At 32.7% G+C, this 18,471-nt stretch overlaps 1 protein-coding gene across 1 annotated transcript; it reads left to right on the plus strand.

Moving 5' to 3' along the window:
- The first annotated feature begins 1,165 nt into the window (after positions 1-1,165).
- LOC129754114 (HEAT repeat-containing protein 6) lies at positions 1,166-7,607 on the plus strand. The gene is made up of 5 exons (XM_055749978.1): positions 1,166-1,349; positions 1,402-2,284; positions 5,118-6,233; positions 6,291-6,454; positions 6,525-7,607. Exons 1-5 carry the CDS (start codon positions 1,197-1,199, stop codon positions 7,572-7,574), a joined length of 3,366 nt encoding a protein of 1,121 aa, XP_055605953.1. The 5' UTR covers positions 1,166-1,196; the 3' UTR covers positions 7,575-7,607.
- Positions 7,608-18,471: the final 10,864 nt, after the last annotated feature.

The raw sequence follows: 18,471 nt of genomic DNA on the forward strand, positions 1-18,471 counted from the left end.
AAAAGTGTCAAAATTGTCAAAATTGTCAAAATTGTAAAAATTGTCAAAATTGTCAAAATTGTCAAAATTGTCAAAATTGTCAAAATTGTCAAAATTGACAAAATTGACAAAATTGTCAAAATTGTCAAAATTGTCAAAATTGGCAAAAGTGTCAAAATTGTCAAAATTGTCAAAATTGTCAAAATTGTCAAAATTGTCAAAATTGTCAAAATTGTCAAAATTGTCAAAATTGTCAAAATTGTCGAAATTGTCAAAATTGTCAAAATTGTCAAAATTGTCAAAATTGTCAAAATTGTCAAAATTGTCAAAATTGTCAAAATTGTCAAAATTGTCAAAATTGTAAAAATTGTAAAAATTGTCAAAATTGTCAAGATTGTCAAAATTGTCAAAATTGTCAAAATTGTCAAAATTGTCAAAATTGTCAAAATTGTCAAAATTGTCAAAATTGTCAAAATTGTCAAAATTGTCAAAATTGTCAAAATTGTCAAAATTGTCAAAATTGTCAAAATTGTCAAAATTGTCAAAATTGTCAAAATTGTCAAAATTGTCAAAATTGTCAAGATTGTCAAGATTGTCAAAATTGTCAAAATTGACAAAATTGTCACAATTATCAAAATTGACGAAATTGACAAAACTGACAAAATTGACAAAATTGCCAAAATTGTTAAAATTGTTTGAATTGTCGAAATTGTCAAAGTTTTAAAAATTATCAAAATTGTCTAAACTGTCAATTTTGTCAAAATTGTCATAATTTTCAATGTTGTCAATATTGTCATAATTTCCAATGTTGTCAATTTTGTCAAAATTGTCAAAAGTGTCGCCAAAATTGTTAAAATTATCAAAACTTTCAAAATTGTCAAAATTGTGAAAGTTGTGAAAATGGTCTAAAATGTCAAAATTGCCAAAATTGACAAAACTGTTACAATTGTCAAAATTGTTAAAATTTTCAAAAACTTTAAAATCGTCATCATTTAGAGCAAGTTCACTGGTGTTGGGAATTAAATTGTTGAATATCCATCTGTTACTGTAAAAAATTCAATCAGGTAAACTTTTGTTTAAAGTTGACCCAAAATTTTTATACGAACTATACCAGGATCCATTTTTCCTCGCTGTCAAAATCAGCTGGCGAAACCGCGACCCAAAAGTGGGGGTGATTCACAAAAAAAACAAAATTTTCCCCGTTAACCCGCATCGTGATGGATTTGGATTCGCAATTTTTGAGCTTATCGACTAAATTCCTGTTTATTAACTGTGGCAGCCAGTCCGGTGAAAATCGCTTCGAGCTCAACACACTTTTGAACGAGCTGAATGGGTTGGACTACCGGAATCAGAAGATTAGTGACTTAAGGGTAAGTTTTCGGTTTGTTTTGAAACAGCTGCATTATCGTATTTTATTTTCAGGCCCCTATCCGTTTGGTGGAATCCCTTGTTAACATTCCGACCAATGAGGATACGTTGATCGTGAAAGCATGCTGTCTGATCAAAACTCTGGTAAACAAGCAGAAAATTGTACTTCCGCCCAATGTTGCGGCAGCCCAAATCAACTGGCTGTACAGATGTCTGGATCGATGTTTCTATCAGGTCATCAGCGAAGCGCTTGGAACTTTGCAAGTTCTGTGGAAGTTTAGCGGGGAGCACATCAGCTTGTTCAGTGATCTTTTGCTCTCCAATAATGGGGTTTTGATCAATTTACTGGCAGACCCGTTCTATCGGCAAGTGGACCGAGGTCCTAATTTCGATTGTTGTTCAGCGGGAGAGATTTACCTAGCTGCGATTTTGTGCCTTGAAGCGCTGCTGGTGGCGTATGAGGAGAATGAATTGTTGGAAAAATATTATCCTCTGGTAGGGGATTCCATTATTTCCTTGATGTTCCGAATCAAAACAGACTCCCTTGCGGAACCATCGTATTGTAACCTGGTTACATCTGCACTCCGTTGCCTAAGAATAATATCAGTCGGAACAAATCAAACCCAATGGCTACCGGATCACCTGGGTCAACTGCTGGGGGTAGCAAAATCTTTCATGATGTATGGCATTCCGGGAATCAACCACCTGAATCCGCAGAAAATTATGGTATCCCAGCAAGGTGTCCCGGAACCGCAACACATTCCTATAAACAAGGGCGGCAAGGTGCCGAAGACGAGAAAAACACGAACGCCGGCCAAGGGAAAGGGAAGAAGCTCTACAGATACCAGGAAAAGTGGACCGGCTCCAGGAAAAACTGGTTCCGTTTGGGACGAAAACAGTCGGCAGCCGTACACGGATCAGAGTTTTGTGTTGGAAGGTAGGAAAAATCTTTAGTAGTTATGGGAATTTTTATTTAATAGGGATTTAAAAAACGCGGTTGAATTAAAGGAAATCCTTCGATTGCTTCGGTTCCCTAAAATTTAACTTAAAAGACATACTTTCATTCCTTACCGAATGTGGAAAAGCGCTTTAATGCTAAAAATCCCTAAGAGCAAGTTCACTGGTGTTGGGAAAAAGTGGTAGAAATTTTTACATTTTAAAAATTTTACCATGCCAAAATGTTTTCAAAATCTTTGGGCGTTGTATTTTTTACAGCACTGTTTCTATTTCAGCCGTATGTGATAGAAATATTGTTATTTTTGCATCACAGCATGCGAAACTACAACAAGTGTTGATAAAAAACTTGAAGGCCACAGATCTTGAAAATGTTTTTGCATGGCAAAATTTCCAAAATGTGTCAAAAGTGTCAAAATTTCTACCACTTTTTCCCAACACCAGTGAACTCGCTCTAAGCGGAAAGGCTTTATGACACCTTAAACAGATTGAATTTAATTCTTCAATTTTATAGGTTTTTCAGGTTTCTCAAGTATATGATGAAATCTTTTACATAAAAGAGGCTACGCACAATTTTCCCGTATGTTTGGATTATTTGCCGCTATTAACCCTACTCCTATTCTGATGCCTGATCTGATATGTGGCTCTTCAAGGGTAGATTAACTAGCCCGACGACTTCCACTTTTCTTTCCATTCCGACCACCACCGGCACAACCTTCTGTGGTACCCCGTTCGTAATTTTTCCAGTGACACTTAGTACGCCGACCACGTCGTTGCTCCAGCCTAACAACCTTCCTGGCTCGTCAACCTCCTCTTGGTTTCCAGTTCCGACGACGTTCCAGGTGACCTCTGGGTTGATGGTTTGACAACCTTCCACAGTTCGCAGATGTTTCAATGTCTCCGGCACAATGACCTCCCAATAGCTTTGCACCGACGACCTTTCAGTGGCTCAGTTGACCTTCCTTCGGCTCGTTGTCCTACTCGCGATGTTCGCCATTCTTATCTGCCTTTCTTATCCTGTTCCCAAAACATGTTGATAGATCACTGTTCTATGTTCCTGTATATCACAATCTACAACTTCCAATTATCAAATGATTGCCAGACAACTTTCAGTGTGTGTTACACGGCTAACTCTTACCCAAAACTCAAATACGCAAAACCCAAATCTTGTAACAATTATAATTATTTATTAACATACAATATTTTAAAAACCCAAACTAGCTTAACGTTAGATCTACTCACAGGCCTGTTTTTCCTACCATAACATTAAAATGCACAACAATCATATCACAGCTCGCACGGCACAGGGGTATCACAGCTGAATCTGGAACGGCACTGGTGTATCACAGGTCTCATGCGGTAAACTGGTAACCCTTTCTGGCTGCACTAATTCGACAGTGCCCGAAGCAGCTCCAACGACTTCCGGCTCGATCCGGCTGGCTCTCACCACGTCTGCACCTTACTTCCGCAAAAAACGGGACTCGCAAAACCAAAAATCGAGTCTCGAAAAGCGATCGGCTCTTGAGCAACGGCTCAGCTGCCAAAAACGGCAGATTGTTAAGCTTGACTTTACATAAACGCATTTGAAGCACAATAATTTGGCTACTCACCCGCTAGGGGTCGCTTTCTTTCTGCACATCAGATTCCCAACGTCGGATGGGTAAATACCAGGGCAGCAATTTCTTACGTGCCTTGTAAAATCGAGACTATCTAACCACCATTTGTGGATCTTCAGTTTGTTTCACTCATCCTTCTACCTGATTTGCGCTGCTTGAAATGTTCTTTCGCGTTTTACTTCCTTCTCCCAGCACGACACTAACCTTAACTTACGACGAGAGGCGAGTTTCAGAATAAAACTAAATGAATTCTTACTGCATTACCGTTGTTTCTGGTCAAGTTGTCTCTTGTCGTTGTTTACTCGGTCGATGCTGATACGTGTTGCTTTCAATCAGTTGTCTAGGAGCTGGAGGAATCTGAATTGGTTCTCTGATCCGATTAAAGTGGTCGTGCAGTCTCACCTTTTCAGCAAGCAAATCCGGGGTGTCCTCCTTGATCGATGGTTGCGGCTCCGGGATACCAAATGTTTGCAGGAACTTTTAATTCGCAATTGCTCTTTGTTTATGTTGTTTTTTTTTTCATGTGCGTGTTTGACAGCTACACTCCTAATTCTATACACTCATTATATGGTGTCTTTTTGACTCAGATGATCGAACTACACGCTCGAGACAAACCAGCTACAAGCACTTAATTATAATGCTACACCCTTAATATATAATATAATAATAATAATATAATACCCTTAATACGGTCCATGACCTTTTGAAACAACACAGGAATCATTCCTGAACCGAAAGGGAGCCGTTTGAAGCGAAAAATTAGTTATGAAAGTTTTGAACCATCCAGATTCTACTTTATGACTAAAAAACCATTTCTACAGTTTACAAGATGTATATAAGGAGGATATCGACCTGGAAACCTAATTGGGAGGCTTAGAAGTTCTAGAAGTCTAAGTTAGAACTAGGAGACCATGAAGGTCGACAAAACGGAGCCATAAAAGGTCATCATCAGAGTCCTATTCGAGGGTAGTAGTGAAGTTCTGGAAACTTCGAGCTTTGAATGCAATTGTGATTTGTGTGCCATAATATTTGATTCGCTTTATTTTATAATATCGAAATTTTGTTGTAGTAATGTCCTGAGTTTTAAGCTCTGGATGTCGCAATGCAGAGTGATCTTGGGCAACCTAATAGGGATTTTTACTTATAGTTGTTTAAGTCCATCTGCCTGTTGTTGAACAATTTGAACATCTACCTTTACAGCCATCAACACCGGCTACGTATCGAGCTCGGTCTACCGCACCAGTGATTCGGACTTTTCCGAAAGCGAAACATCCCGGGCTCAGATCGATCGACACAAGCAGTCCAAGCTACGATTGACGGCTCTAACCCTTGTCAGTGCCATCGATCAAACGGTCGAAAAGCGTATCATGTTTGGCTTTTGGCACGCCCTGTTCCCGGATGAAAATCGTACCCCGGCCACAGTTTCGCTGCTGAATTGCGTCCTGAAGGATCCCTCACCAAAGTGCCGCATCACCGCCATCCAAGCGATTTCTTTTATGCTTTATCGATCGAAACCTTTTTTGATACAGGCGGAAAACAGTAAGAAGTCGCCGGTTTCCTTTACACCGTTTTCGATCGCTCTCGGGAACATGTTGGTGGAGATGTACGAAATGCTAACGCAAGCACTGGCCGATGAAAGTGACCTTTCCGTTCTGACGCAGATTCTTAAGTGTTTAACGGTTTTTGTCCAGGCGACGCCGTTCCATCGACTCAAGCGGGGTATCGTCACGAAGTTTGTGAAGTACATAAGGTTGCTGACCCGGCACAAAGATCCTACGATTAAGGTGGGGGCATTGATGGTGATGGGTTTTCTGATATCGGTCAGCGAGATTACTCCGGAGATATCGGAAATCGTTGGTATTCCTAGGACAGAAATTACGAACAAAACAAACGAAACTAGGAAGAAGAATGCAGCCGAAGCGTTGAGCGTACAGTTAGCCGAGGAGGAGGAGGAGTTCCCAGCTTCGGATGAAGAGCTGGAAGAACCTCCCTCGAGGGAAGATGATAAATCCGTTGATAGTAGTTCGGATAGTCCGAAGATGTCTTGGTTACTGCAGCTGGCTTTGGAGTATTTGGGGGTCACAGTTAACGAGCACAAAGTGGTCAATCCGTCTTCGGTGATGGCCGTTCGAATGGAGTGTCTGCAGGTGTTGTCGGCCATGACCTCTCACTATTCACTACTGGTCGATCATCTGCCATTGGTGGGTGCGGCTTTGGAGAAGTCCTTCCGGGATAACATTTCGGAGATCAAACTGTACTCGGGAAGGGTGTTGGATCTTCTTGGTCATGCCATCAATACGTCACTGCTGCTTAAAGGTTAGATTCAAATAATTTTACAAATAAATTTGCCCTAATGATCGAATTTTGTTCTAGTATCAATCGACACTAACGAGTTGGGAAACTCGGTAGCATTTTGGATGGCCATACTCCCGGTGGTAACGGAGCAGATTCAAGAAATTCAGGAAAACCCTTCAATGAGAGCTATTTGTTGTGACGCTCTTGGAAACGTGGGAATTCACGTTTATGAAAAACTACCGGTAAGTTAATTCCTTTTTCTGGTTACAAAAAAAAACATGCTCTTACCTTTTCTTTTTGTTTTTCAAACAGCGTGAGCGTCAGATAGCCTTGGTATCGCTTCTCACCGGGTGTACCTTCGATGAAGACAGCTCTGTCAGTTCGGCTGCTGCCCGGGCCCTATCGGTATTCATCCTGTTCCCATCGCTAAGGGATAACATTTGCTATATTGAGAACACAATTGATGCCATTCTGAGGATTATGCAGGATCAAAATGTGGCGGCACGTGTCAAAGCCAGCTGGTCCTTGGGAAATACCACAGATGCGCTGGTATTGAACATTAGCACTCCTGGAGGCAGTGTGGAACGCATCAACGATCAGCTACTTCGAGGAATCTTCGAGGCCACCATTAATTCTGCTGGTGATAGTGATAAGGTACGTTGTAATGCCGTAAGAACTTTGGGCAACTGTTTAAGGATGTTACGAGCGGAACACTTCCCTCAACCTCTTTGGATGGACCTTGCTCGAAAAGCGGTCGACAAACTTGTCCACAACACACTAAACTCAAACAATGTTAAAGTCAAGTGGAATGCATGCTACGCTGTCGGAAACATGATGCGTAACGACCTAATGTTCAGCGAGGGTCAAAGAATCGAATGGCAAAAGCAAATCTTCCCTGCCCTCTGCCAAATCGTCATCAATTCCAACAACTTCAAGGTAAGAATCAACTCCGCCTCAGCCTTATCGGTCATCTCGATCCGAGCCCACTACGCCACATACTATCTTGAGATCTGGAGCTCTCTCCTAAAAGCACTCGAGCAGTCTGACAACCTGATCGACTACAACGAGTACAAACACCGTGACAACCTTCAGGAACAACTGTGCCTCTCCCTGTCCCATTTCCTAAACCTAGCGACCCGCGAAGATCTAGGTCCAATGGCCTGCGAACTCCTTCCCCTAGTGGATGCAATACGGCAGAACTGGGTGCGGGTCATCAATCGAATACTGCCGGAAAAATCGGTTAAACTCATGGAGGCGCACGTCCGGCTGAAAGAGTTGCATTCCACCCTGAAAAGTTCCGAGTCCAGGAGCGCTGCCGAAATGATTCTGAATTGTTTCCGCGGCGAGGAGCAGCTGCTGTGAAATTGTAAGTTTTCCTCTGTTTATAACGGAATTGTGTACTATTTGAGAAAATATAATTTTCTCAGCAAAAATCGAGTGTGGAAAGTTGATGTGAAAGAACTCTCCTTATCAAATATCTTTGCCCAAATTGGACAAATTGCCCAAATCTTTCATGATTTCATTGTATAGGTTAAGGTCCTAGTTCTCCTAAATAATGAAATGTTGCGGGGTAAAGTATGGTGTACGTTAATAAGTTTTCCTCGCAAAAATGCCCTTTCGCTCTTTTCAACATCTGTAAATTTTCTCCTCACTTTTCTATCCACCTTTATCAATTTTCAATTCTGATATTCTTTCTCCAATAATACAAATTTCACCGATTTGCCGAAAATAAATTTATAAAAATCATGTTAACAGTGGTTAACTTATCTAAAGAATTTAGATTTCAGAATTTAGAATCCATATTTAAATATTAAGAATTAAAAGTTCCAAATATAGAATTCAGAATTTAAAATTCAGAATTCATAATTTAGAATTTATAATTTAGAATTGATTTTTTTTTAAATTTAGAAATAACAATTTAGAATTCAGAATAAAGAATTTGAATTTAGAATTTAAAATCTAGAATCTAAAATTTAGAATTTAGATAATTCATGATTAAAATTTTGAATTAAGATTTAAGAATTTTGAACTAAGAATTTGAAATTATGAATTTAAATTCAGAATTTGGAATTTAGAATTAAGATTCAGAATTTCGAATCTATAATTTAGAATTTTGAAAAGAAAAATAGAATTTGAATTCCGAATATCGAATTTTTTATTCCGAATTCAGAATTTTGAATTTCAATTTTCAATTTGCTATTTTTAATTTGTATTTTGAATTTAGAATTTAGAATAAGAAATTTTTAATTAAGAATTAAAATTTTAAAATTTTGAACTTTTATTTAGAATTTAGAATTTTTAATTTCATTTTTAGAATTCAAAATTTAAAATTTTTAATTTCGTATTTAAAATTTCCAATGTAAAATTTAGAATTAAAAATTTGAAATTGAGAATAAGGAATTTATAACTAAGAATTTAGAATTTTACATTGAGAATTAAGAATTCAGAATTTAGAATTTAGAATTTCGAAATGAGGATTAAGAATTTAGAATATAGAATTCAGAATTAAGAATTTACAGTTTAGAATTAAGAATTTAGAATCTTAAATTTAGAATTGAGAATTTAGAACTCATAATTTAGAATTTAGAATTCAGAATTTAGAATTTAAAATTAAGAATTTATAATTTACAATTTACAATTTAGAATTTAGAATTTGGAATTTAGAATTAAGAATAAAGAATTTAAAATTTAGAATTTAGAATTTAGAATTTAGAATTTAGAATTTAGAATTTAGAATTTAGAATTTAGAATTTAGAATTTAGAATTTAGAATTTGGAATTTAGAATTTAGAATTTAGAATTTAGAATTTAGAATTTAGAATTTAGAATTTAGAATTTAGAATTTAGAATTTAGAATTAAGAATTTAGAATTTGGAATTAAGATTTTAAAATTAAGAATTTTAATTCAGAACTTGGAATTAAGAATTTAGATTCAGAATTTTAAATCTATATATTATATAATATAGAATTTTGAAATCAAAAACAAGAATTTGAATTCAGAATTTTGAATTTTTAATTCAGAATTCAGAATTTCGAATTACGAAATATGAAATTTCCAATTTTCAATATTAAATTTTTATTTTTTAATTTTTTATTTTTTATTTTCAAATTTTCGTTTTCAAAATTTTATTTAACAATTTTCAATTTCAATTTTATATTTTCCATTTCAATTTTAAATTTTAAATATTTTATTTTCAAGTTTTAATTTTCAAGTTTTAAGTTTCAATTTTCAATTCAAGAATTAAGAGTTTTAAATTTAGAACTAACATTTTTAATTTAATTTTTGGAATTCAGAATTTAGAATTTAGAATTCAGAATAAAGAATTTAGAATTTTTTAGAATTTAGAATTTAGAATTTAGAATTTAGAATTTTTTAGAATTTAGAATTTAGAATTTAGAATTTAGAATTTAGAATTTAGAATTTAGAATTTAGAATTTTGAATTTAGAATTTAGAATTTAGAATTTAGAAATTAGAATTTAGAATTTAGAATTTAGAATTTAGAATTTAGAATTTAGAATTTAGAATTTAGAATTTAGAATTTAGAATTTAGAATTTAGAATTTAGAATTTAGAATTTGGAATTTAGAATTTGGAATTTGGAATTTAGAATTTAGAATTTTAAATTGAGAATTCATAATTTAGAATACAGAATTTAGAATTTAGATTTAAGAATTTAGAATTTGGAATGCAGAACTAAGAATTTTGAATTTAAAATATCGAATTTTAAAATTAGAATATCGAATTTTGAATTCGGGATTCAGAGTTTTAAATTTTTAATTTAGAAACAATTGAGAATTTAGAATTTAGTATTCAGAATTTCAAACATAGAATAAAGAATTCAAAATTTAGTATTCAGAATTTAGAATTTTAAATTTCAAATTTTGAATTTGGAATTAAGATTTAGAAATTAGAATTAAGAATTTAAAATTCAGAATTTATAATTTAGAATTTAGAATTAAAAATTAGGAATTAAGAATATTGAATGTAGAATTTAGAATTCAGAATTCAGAATAAAGAATTCAGAATTTTGAATTTTGAATTTAGAGTTTGGAATTTTGAATATCGAGTTTCGGATTCTGAATTTGATATTTAAAATTAAGAATTCAGAATTCAGAGCATTTCGAATTTAGAATTTGGAATCTTGAATTTAGAATTAAGAAGTAAGAATTTATAATTTAGAGTTTAAAATTAAGAATTAAGAATTTTGAAATAAGAACTCAGAATTTAGAATCCAGAATTTAGAATTTAGAATTTAGATTCCAGAATTTATAATTTAAAATTCAGAATTAAGAATTTAAAATTTAGAATTTAGAATGTAGAATGTAGAATTTAGAATTTAGAAATTAAAACTAAAAATTATTAATTAAAAATTAGGAAATTGGAATTCAGAATTTAGAATATAGAAAAATTAATTTAGAATTTTTAATTTAGAGTTTAGAATTTAAAATTTAGAACTTAGAATTTAGAATTATTGATTTAGAATTCTAATTTCAGAATTAAAAATTTTAATTTAGAATTTTAGAATTTTAGAATTTTAGAATTTTAGAATTTTAGAATTTTAGAATTTTAGAATTTTAGAATTTTAGAATTTTAGAATTTTAGAATTTTAGAATTTTAGAATTTTAGAATTTTAGTATTTTAGAATTTTAGAATTTTAGAATTTTAGAATTTTAGAATTTTAGAATTTTAGAATTTTAGAATTTTAGAATTTTAGAATTTTAGAATTTTAGAATTTTAGAATTTTAGAATTTTAGAATTTTAGAATTTTAGAATTTTAGAATTTTAGAATTTTAGAATTTTAGAATTTTAGAATTTTAGGATTTTAGAATTTAAGAATTTTAGGATTTTAGAATTTAAGAATTTAGGAATTTATAATTTAGAACTTAGAAATCAGAATTTAAAATTTAGAATTCAGAAGTTTTAACTAGGAATTCAGAGATTGAAATATAGAATAGAATAAAGAATTAAGAATCTTGAATTTAGAATTTAGTATTAAAAATTAAGAATTTGAAATTTAGATTTAAAATTTGGAATTCAGAAGTTAGAATTTAAGAAATAAAATTCAAAAATTGGTAGTTAGTATTAAGAATTTAGAATTTAGAATTTTTGTTTCGAATTAGTACTTTGAAGTTTAGAGTTTCAAGTTAAGATTTCAATTCATCGTTCAAAAACCTACAAAAACTGGAAACGAACAATCAAGACGAACTTAAAGTCAAACACATCTTCTACCTGCCATTCAACGTGATTTTTCGTTCGAAATCCGATGTCCAAATCACCATTGCAAATCGTCTTGTTTTGGGACAGACACGTATCTCCCAAAAACGAAAGGAAGAACTACAGAAAAAATGCGTTTCGGCACATAGATAAGGTCACGCGTAAGACTAAACGGAGGTCAGTTGAAAGAAGAAAAACGACAAACAAGTTAGGAAACGTTTACTGCAAATTTGTTTCGTTTTCCTTTGCTGTGGACTAATTGCAGTTGCTTCCAATCAGTTCCCAGGATTTAAGCACGTACCTATGTTTTGGCTTGTATTCAAAATTTTCTTGAGGAAGTATTAAGCGCTCTTGGAATAAACAAGTTTCCTAACACGAGGCTAATTCGTGATAAAACTTTCATTTTATAAAAGTTTTCTTGTAACGAGTTAACGTATTTCTATTACCAACTTCTACTCGAAACAACACATGTGATTTGCAAAAAAAGGATAAATTCTGTGCCCTTTATTCACAAAAATTTCACGAGTCTGACTCGTGGTAAAGAATTTGTCTCATAAATCAAAACCCAGAACCAGCTTACGTTGCTTTCGTTTGTTTCTGCCTACCTCGAAAGAAAAATCTAATGTGTCAAAAACATTTCCACATAATTAAACCACCCGTAATCACGCGGAAGCTCCCATAAAGAAATTAGATCAAGGTCGTGTCGTGTCTAGAGAAATCCTTCCGATTAACCCCAGAAAAAAATCTTATCAGAGGCGGTTGAAGTCTTTTTTTGTGAATCATCTCTTGCATCCTTAAAATTTATCCTCATCATCATCATAATCGAGAACATCAAAGCGTGAAGGAGAGAAAAGGTACCGGTACCACCATCAATAATATTTTTGGAATCATTTCTAAATATGATGTGAGAGGTTTCAATCCCCCTGCCGAGCATGACTTTTTTCCGGGTGCGTTTTCCGGTGTTTGTTGAAGGACGGCGGCGGTGTGTCATGCACGTGTCATGCAGGGACCCTCACCTCACCTTCGACTTGAAAAGTGGATGAAAATAAGGTAAATAACGCACTTTTCCGTGGAAATTTTATCCGGTACCAAAATAAATGTTGGTTCACATAAATCGTACAAGAGGGTTAATTTTCCCTAACATGTTATTTGTGAAAAACAATCGTTGGATAGAAAACTTTCTGATTCTGGGATCATTGATCAATGCAATATTCTTAAAGGTCCTAATTCGGAACTGAAGAAAAACTGACAAAGTAATTCATGCCCTCATGAACTTACGTGAGTTCCTATGATAGTACAGGGCATAACTTTTTACCATGCGGTAAAAATCAACCAAATTTTGAACACTTTTTCATTGTAGTGTATTGTTTACATGCTGTCAAACTCGAAGTCGTGTTTTTTGATTCAACGAAAATGGAGGTGAACCAATTCGAGTCGAGAGAACAAATTCTTTCCAAACACCTGGAATTTCCTGACCTGTCACACCGGCAGTTGGGAAAAATGTTGAACATTCACCATTCAACCGTCTCCAGAGTGTTGAAGCGGTTCCAGAAGCGGTTGACGTTGGACCACGGCAAAGGAGCTGGAAGAAAACCTGGACCGGAGAACAAAAAGACGGAGGGAAAGGTAAAGCGGATGATTAAAGTAAATCCCAACGTCTTAAGCCGTGATTTGGCTTAAAAGATCGGCATTGCGCAGAGCTACTTCCAGAATGCAAAGAAGAGAGCTGGACTACATACATACAAGGTAAAGAACTTCCCAAACCGCGATAAGCAACAACAATCAACTGCTAAAACTCGGGCACGGAAGCTCTACGAGAAGATGCTGACAAAATAGGGCTGCTGTGTGATGGACGACGAAACGTATATAAAAGCCGATTTTAAGCAAATTTCGGGGTTGGAGTTTTCCACCGGCAAGAGCAAGTTCGATGTGGACGGCAAATTTAAGAAGAAGAATATGTCGAAGTTTTCCTCCAAATATCTCGTTTGGCAGGCCAGCTGCTCTTGTGGACTGAGGAGTAAGCCTTTCGTGACAAAGGGCACAGTAAATGGCGCAATCTACAAATCTCAGAGCCTCGAGAAGCGCCTTTTGCCGTTCTTGCAGCAGCACGACAAAGCTCCGCTATTTTGGCCAGATTTGACATCATGACACAATTCTAAAAGTGTCCTGGAGTGATATGAAGTCAATAATGTCCATTTTGTTCCAAATGTTAATTTAATGATTCATTAGGGGGGGGGGGATCTAATGAGTTGCTAGGACTCGAACTATAGTCACTAAGATTAGGACAAGATCCAGCACTATGGCTAGAACTTAGACTAGGATCAGGCCCAGGACAAGAACTGGGACTAGTACTAGGATAAGCACAAGAACAAAGGAATGGACAAGGAACAAGGAAATGGACTGGACTAGAATGGCACAATAAACTTATGAGTTCTCCGTGTAGTCCTATTGAGTTCGTTGTATAGAACTCATGAGTTTCTGAATCAGAACTCATAAGGCTCTAAAACAGAACGCACATTTTTACAAAGAATGAAACTTTTGTTAAAGAACTTGGAACATAAACTTCGACAAAATTACACATTGTCAAAAGCAATCCATCAATAACTTCCCTCAATTTGATGTTATCTTAGCTTGTTTTCGATTTGCCTTCGGCCTAGCTTCGGTTGGCGTTAATTGAAAACACACAGCTCCCGTATCGGAGCAGAACTCACCCACCGTCCGAAAAGCATATGTCATCAAAGCTGAATGGAATCAAATCGATGAAGAAAAACGCAAACGAGAGGGTCCCGAACTCCTCTTTACCGCGTACGAACTAGTTAGTTCAATGCACCCGGAGCATCTCATTCGGCACTCCGTATATACTCGAATCGACACGGTGGGGTCACCCCGATTGCATTAGCGCCCGCGTATGTGGGTACTCAATCATTATTGGATTACCCAGAAGCCGAAACCAAAACCATCAACAATAGCAATAAAAATAATAACGTCAACAACAAGACTAGGAACCGAAGCACCGAAAAAGCAGCACCCTAATGTGAGAAAAGAAAAAAATAAGTGGTACAATCGCCCAAGTTGACGCGACACATCTCCCTGCGCTCTTTCTAAATTCATCCACAGACAGAAGCAATTCGTTTGCTTCGGTTTCGGTTTCGTGTTCGGTTCCGATATGAAATGGGGTGCGGTCCATTTTCGGGTCCCCTCTTATTTTATTTTATTTTTCCTGCCGTAAAATTTTCCAGGATATTTTTAGGAACACTTAAGAATCAAAACAAAGTTTAAAGCATTCCAGTATTCGGTTGGTTCTGCTGCCGGATCTAATTGGAATGAACTCTACAAGGGTGATCATTAAAGCGTCGAATGATAAATATTATCACAGCTAAGAAAACAGTTCGGGTGATCTAAAATTTAATGGGTATGCAAAAGTTGAAACAAACGAATTCAAGCTCGAAAATGACAAACAAGATAAAAAGTACAAGACAAAAATGATAAAAATGACACAAACGACAAAAATCACAAAAACTCAAAAATTACAAAAATGACAAAAATGGCAAGAATGACCAACATGAAAAAAAAATGACAAAAATAACCTTAAACAAAAATCACAAAAATAACCTAAAACAAAAATTACAAAAATGACATAAATGACATAAATGACAAAAATTACAAAAATGACAAAAATTACAACAATAGCAAAATTGACAAAAAAGACTAAAATGACGTAAATAACAGAAATGACAAAAAAAACAATATAGACAAAAAGGACTAAAATGACAAAACTGACAAAAATGATAAAAATGGCAAAAATGACAAAAATGGCAAAATGACAACAATAACAATAATTATAAAAATGACAAAAAATGAAAAAATCCTAGAATGACAAAACGACAAAAATGATAAAAAAGACAAAAATACAACAATTGCAATAAATGCAGAAAAAAAAAATTACAAGAATGATAGAAATTTCAAAAATGACTTAAATAACAAAAATCCCTAATACGACCAAAATGACAAAAATTACAAAAAATGACAACAATGTACAAATGACAAAAATAAGAAGCATTTATAAAATGACAAAAATTACAAAAATAACAAAATAACAAATTGAAGAAATGACAAAATCACAAAATGACAAAAATGACAAAATGACGAATTGATAAAAATGACAAAAATTACAGAATTGACTAAATTTACAAAATTTTTAAAAATGACAAAAAAAAAAGAACAAAAGTGACGAAAATGATAAAAATTAAAAATTTTTCAAAATAGCAAAAAAACGAAAATGACAAAAATTACAAAAAGGAAACAAATAACATATACATATTACAAAAATGACATGAATGACAAAAATTGACTAAAATGACAAAATTGACTAAATTGACAAAAATGACAATATTGTCAAAAATGACAAACATGTCAAAAATGTCCAAATTCCCCAGAATGACAAAAATGACAAAAAATGACAAAAATGACAAAAATGTCAAAAATTTCAAAAAAGTCAAAAATGACAAATGACACAAATAACACAAATGACAAAAATGACAAAAATGACAAAAATGACAAAATGACAAAAATGACAGAAATGACAAAAATGACAAAAATGAAAAAAATGACAAAAATGTCGAAAATGACAAAAACGACAAAAATGACAAAAAGTACAAAAATGACAAAAATTTCAAACATTACAAAAATAACAAAAATGACAAAAATGAGAAAAATGAGAAAAAATTTCAAATTGACCAAAACAACGAGACTGACAAAAAATGACATATATGAAAAAAAAAAACGACTAGATGACAAAAATGACAAAAATAGCAAAATTGATAAAAATGACAAAAAGGACATAAATGACAAATATGAAAAAATAACCAAAATGAAAAAACACAAAATTGGCTTAATTGACAAAAATGACAAAAATGTCCAAATTCACCAAAATGACAAAAATTGCATAAATTACAAAAATGACAAAAATGACAAAAACGACAAAAAATTACACAAATGACAAAAATGACAAAAATGAAAATAATGACAAAAATGACAAAAATGATAAAAATGACAAAAATGACAAAAATGACAAAAATGACAAAAATGACAAAAATGACAAAAATGACAAAAATGACAAAAATGACAAAAATGACAAAATGACAAGAATTACAAAAATCAAAAGTTACAAAAATGACAAAAATGACAAAAATGACAAAAATTACAAAAATTACAAAAATTACAAAAATGACAAAAATGACCAAAATGACAAAAATGACAAAAATGACAAAAATGACAAAAATGACAAAAATGACAAAAATGACAAAAATGACAAAAATGACAAAAATGACAAAAATGACAAAAATGACAAAAATGACAAAAATGACAAAAATGACAAAAATGACAAAAATGACAAAAATGACAAAAATGACAAAAATGACAAAAATGACAAAAATGACAAAAATGACAAAAATGACAAAAATGACAAAAATGACAAAAATGACAAAAATGACAAAAATGACAAAAATGACAAAAATGACAAAAATGACAAAAATGACAAAAATGACAAAAATGACAAAAATGACAAAAATGACAAAAATGACAAAAATGACAAAAATGACGAAAATGACGAAAATGACGAAAATGACGAAAATGACGAAAATGACAAAAATGACAAAAATGACAAAAATGACAAAAATGACAAAAACGACAAAAATGACAAAAATAACAAAAATGACAACAATGACAACAATGAAAACAATGACAAAAATAACATAATTGAAAACATGACAAAAATGATAAAAATGACAAAAAAGAAAAAAACGACAAAAATGACACAAATGAAAAAAATGATAAAAATGACAAAAATGAAATTCATTTTTGTCATTTTTATCATTTTTGTCATGTTTTCATTTTTGTTAATTTGGTCATTTTTGTTATTTTTGTCATTTTTTTCATTATTTTCTTTATTGTCATTTTTGTCATTTCTGTCATTTTTGTAATTTTTTTCATTTTTGTCAGTTTAGTCATTTATGTTATTTTTGTCATTTTTGCCATTTTTGTCATTTTTGTCATTTTTGTCATTTTTGTCATTTTTGTCATTTTTGTCATTTTTGTCATTTTTGTCATTTTTGTCATTTTTGTCATTTTTGTCATTTTTGTCATTTTTGTCATTTTTGTCATTTTTGTCATTTTTGTCATTTTTGTCATTTTTGTCATTTTTGTCATTTTTGTCATTTTTGTCATTTTTGTCATTTTTGTCATTTTTGTCATTTTTGTCATTTTTGTCATTTTTCTCATTTTTGTCATTTTTGTCATTTTTGTCATTTTTGTCAATTTTGTCATTTTTGTCATTTTTGTCATTTTTGTCATTTTTGTCATTTTTGTCATTTTTGTCATTTTGTCATTTTTGTCATTTTTGTCATTTTTGTCATTTTTGTCATTTTTGTCATTTTTGTCATTTTTGTCATTTTTGTCATTTTTGTCATTTTTGTCATTTTTGTCATTTTTGTCATTTTTGTCATTTTTGTCATTTTTGTCATTTTTGTCATTTTTGTCATTTTTGTCATTTTTGTCATTTTTGTCATTTTTGTCATTTTTGTCATTTTTGTCATTTTTGTCATTTTTGTCATTTTTGTCATTTTTGTCATTTTTGTCATTTTTGTCATTTTTGTCATTTTTGTCATTTTTGTCATTTTTGTCATTTTTGTCATTTTTGTCATTTTTGTCATTTTTGTCATTTTTGTCATTTTTGTCATTTTTGTCATTTTTGTCATTTTTGTCATTTTGTCATTTTTGTCATTTTTGTCATTTTTGTCATTTTTGTCATTTTTGTCATTTTTGTCATTTTTGTCATTTTTGTCATTTTTGTCATTTTTGTCATTTTTGTCATTTTTGTCATTTTTGTCATTTTTGTCATTTTTGTCATTTTTGTCATTTTTGTCATTTTTGTCATTTTTGTCATTTTTGTCATTTTTGTCATTTTTGTCATTTTTGTCATTTTTGTCATTTTTGTCATTTTTGTCATTTTTGTCATTTTTGTCATTTTTGTCATTTTTGTCATTTT

Source organism: Uranotaenia lowii, chromosome 3 (assembly GCF_029784155.1).
Source record: "Uranotaenia lowii strain MFRU-FL chromosome 3, ASM2978415v1, whole genome shotgun sequence".
Taxonomy (NCBI): Eukaryota; Metazoa; Arthropoda; class Insecta; order Diptera; family Culicidae; genus Uranotaenia; species Uranotaenia lowii.

Bases quoted from the DNA above. Each gene is read 5' to 3' on its own strand.
- LOC129754114 (XM_055749978.1), top strand. From the start codon at position 1,197: ATGGATTTGGATTCGCAATTTTTGAGCTTATCGACTAAATTCCTGTTT. The intron at 1,350-1,401 runs GTAAGTTTTCGG...TTTTATTTTCAG, and splicing joins AGAAGATTAGTGACTTAAGG to GCCCCTATCCGTTTGGTGGA. The intron at 6,455-6,524 runs GTAAGTTAATTC...TTTTTCAAACAG, and splicing joins ACGTTTATGAAAAACTACCG to CGTGAGCGTCAGATAGCCTT.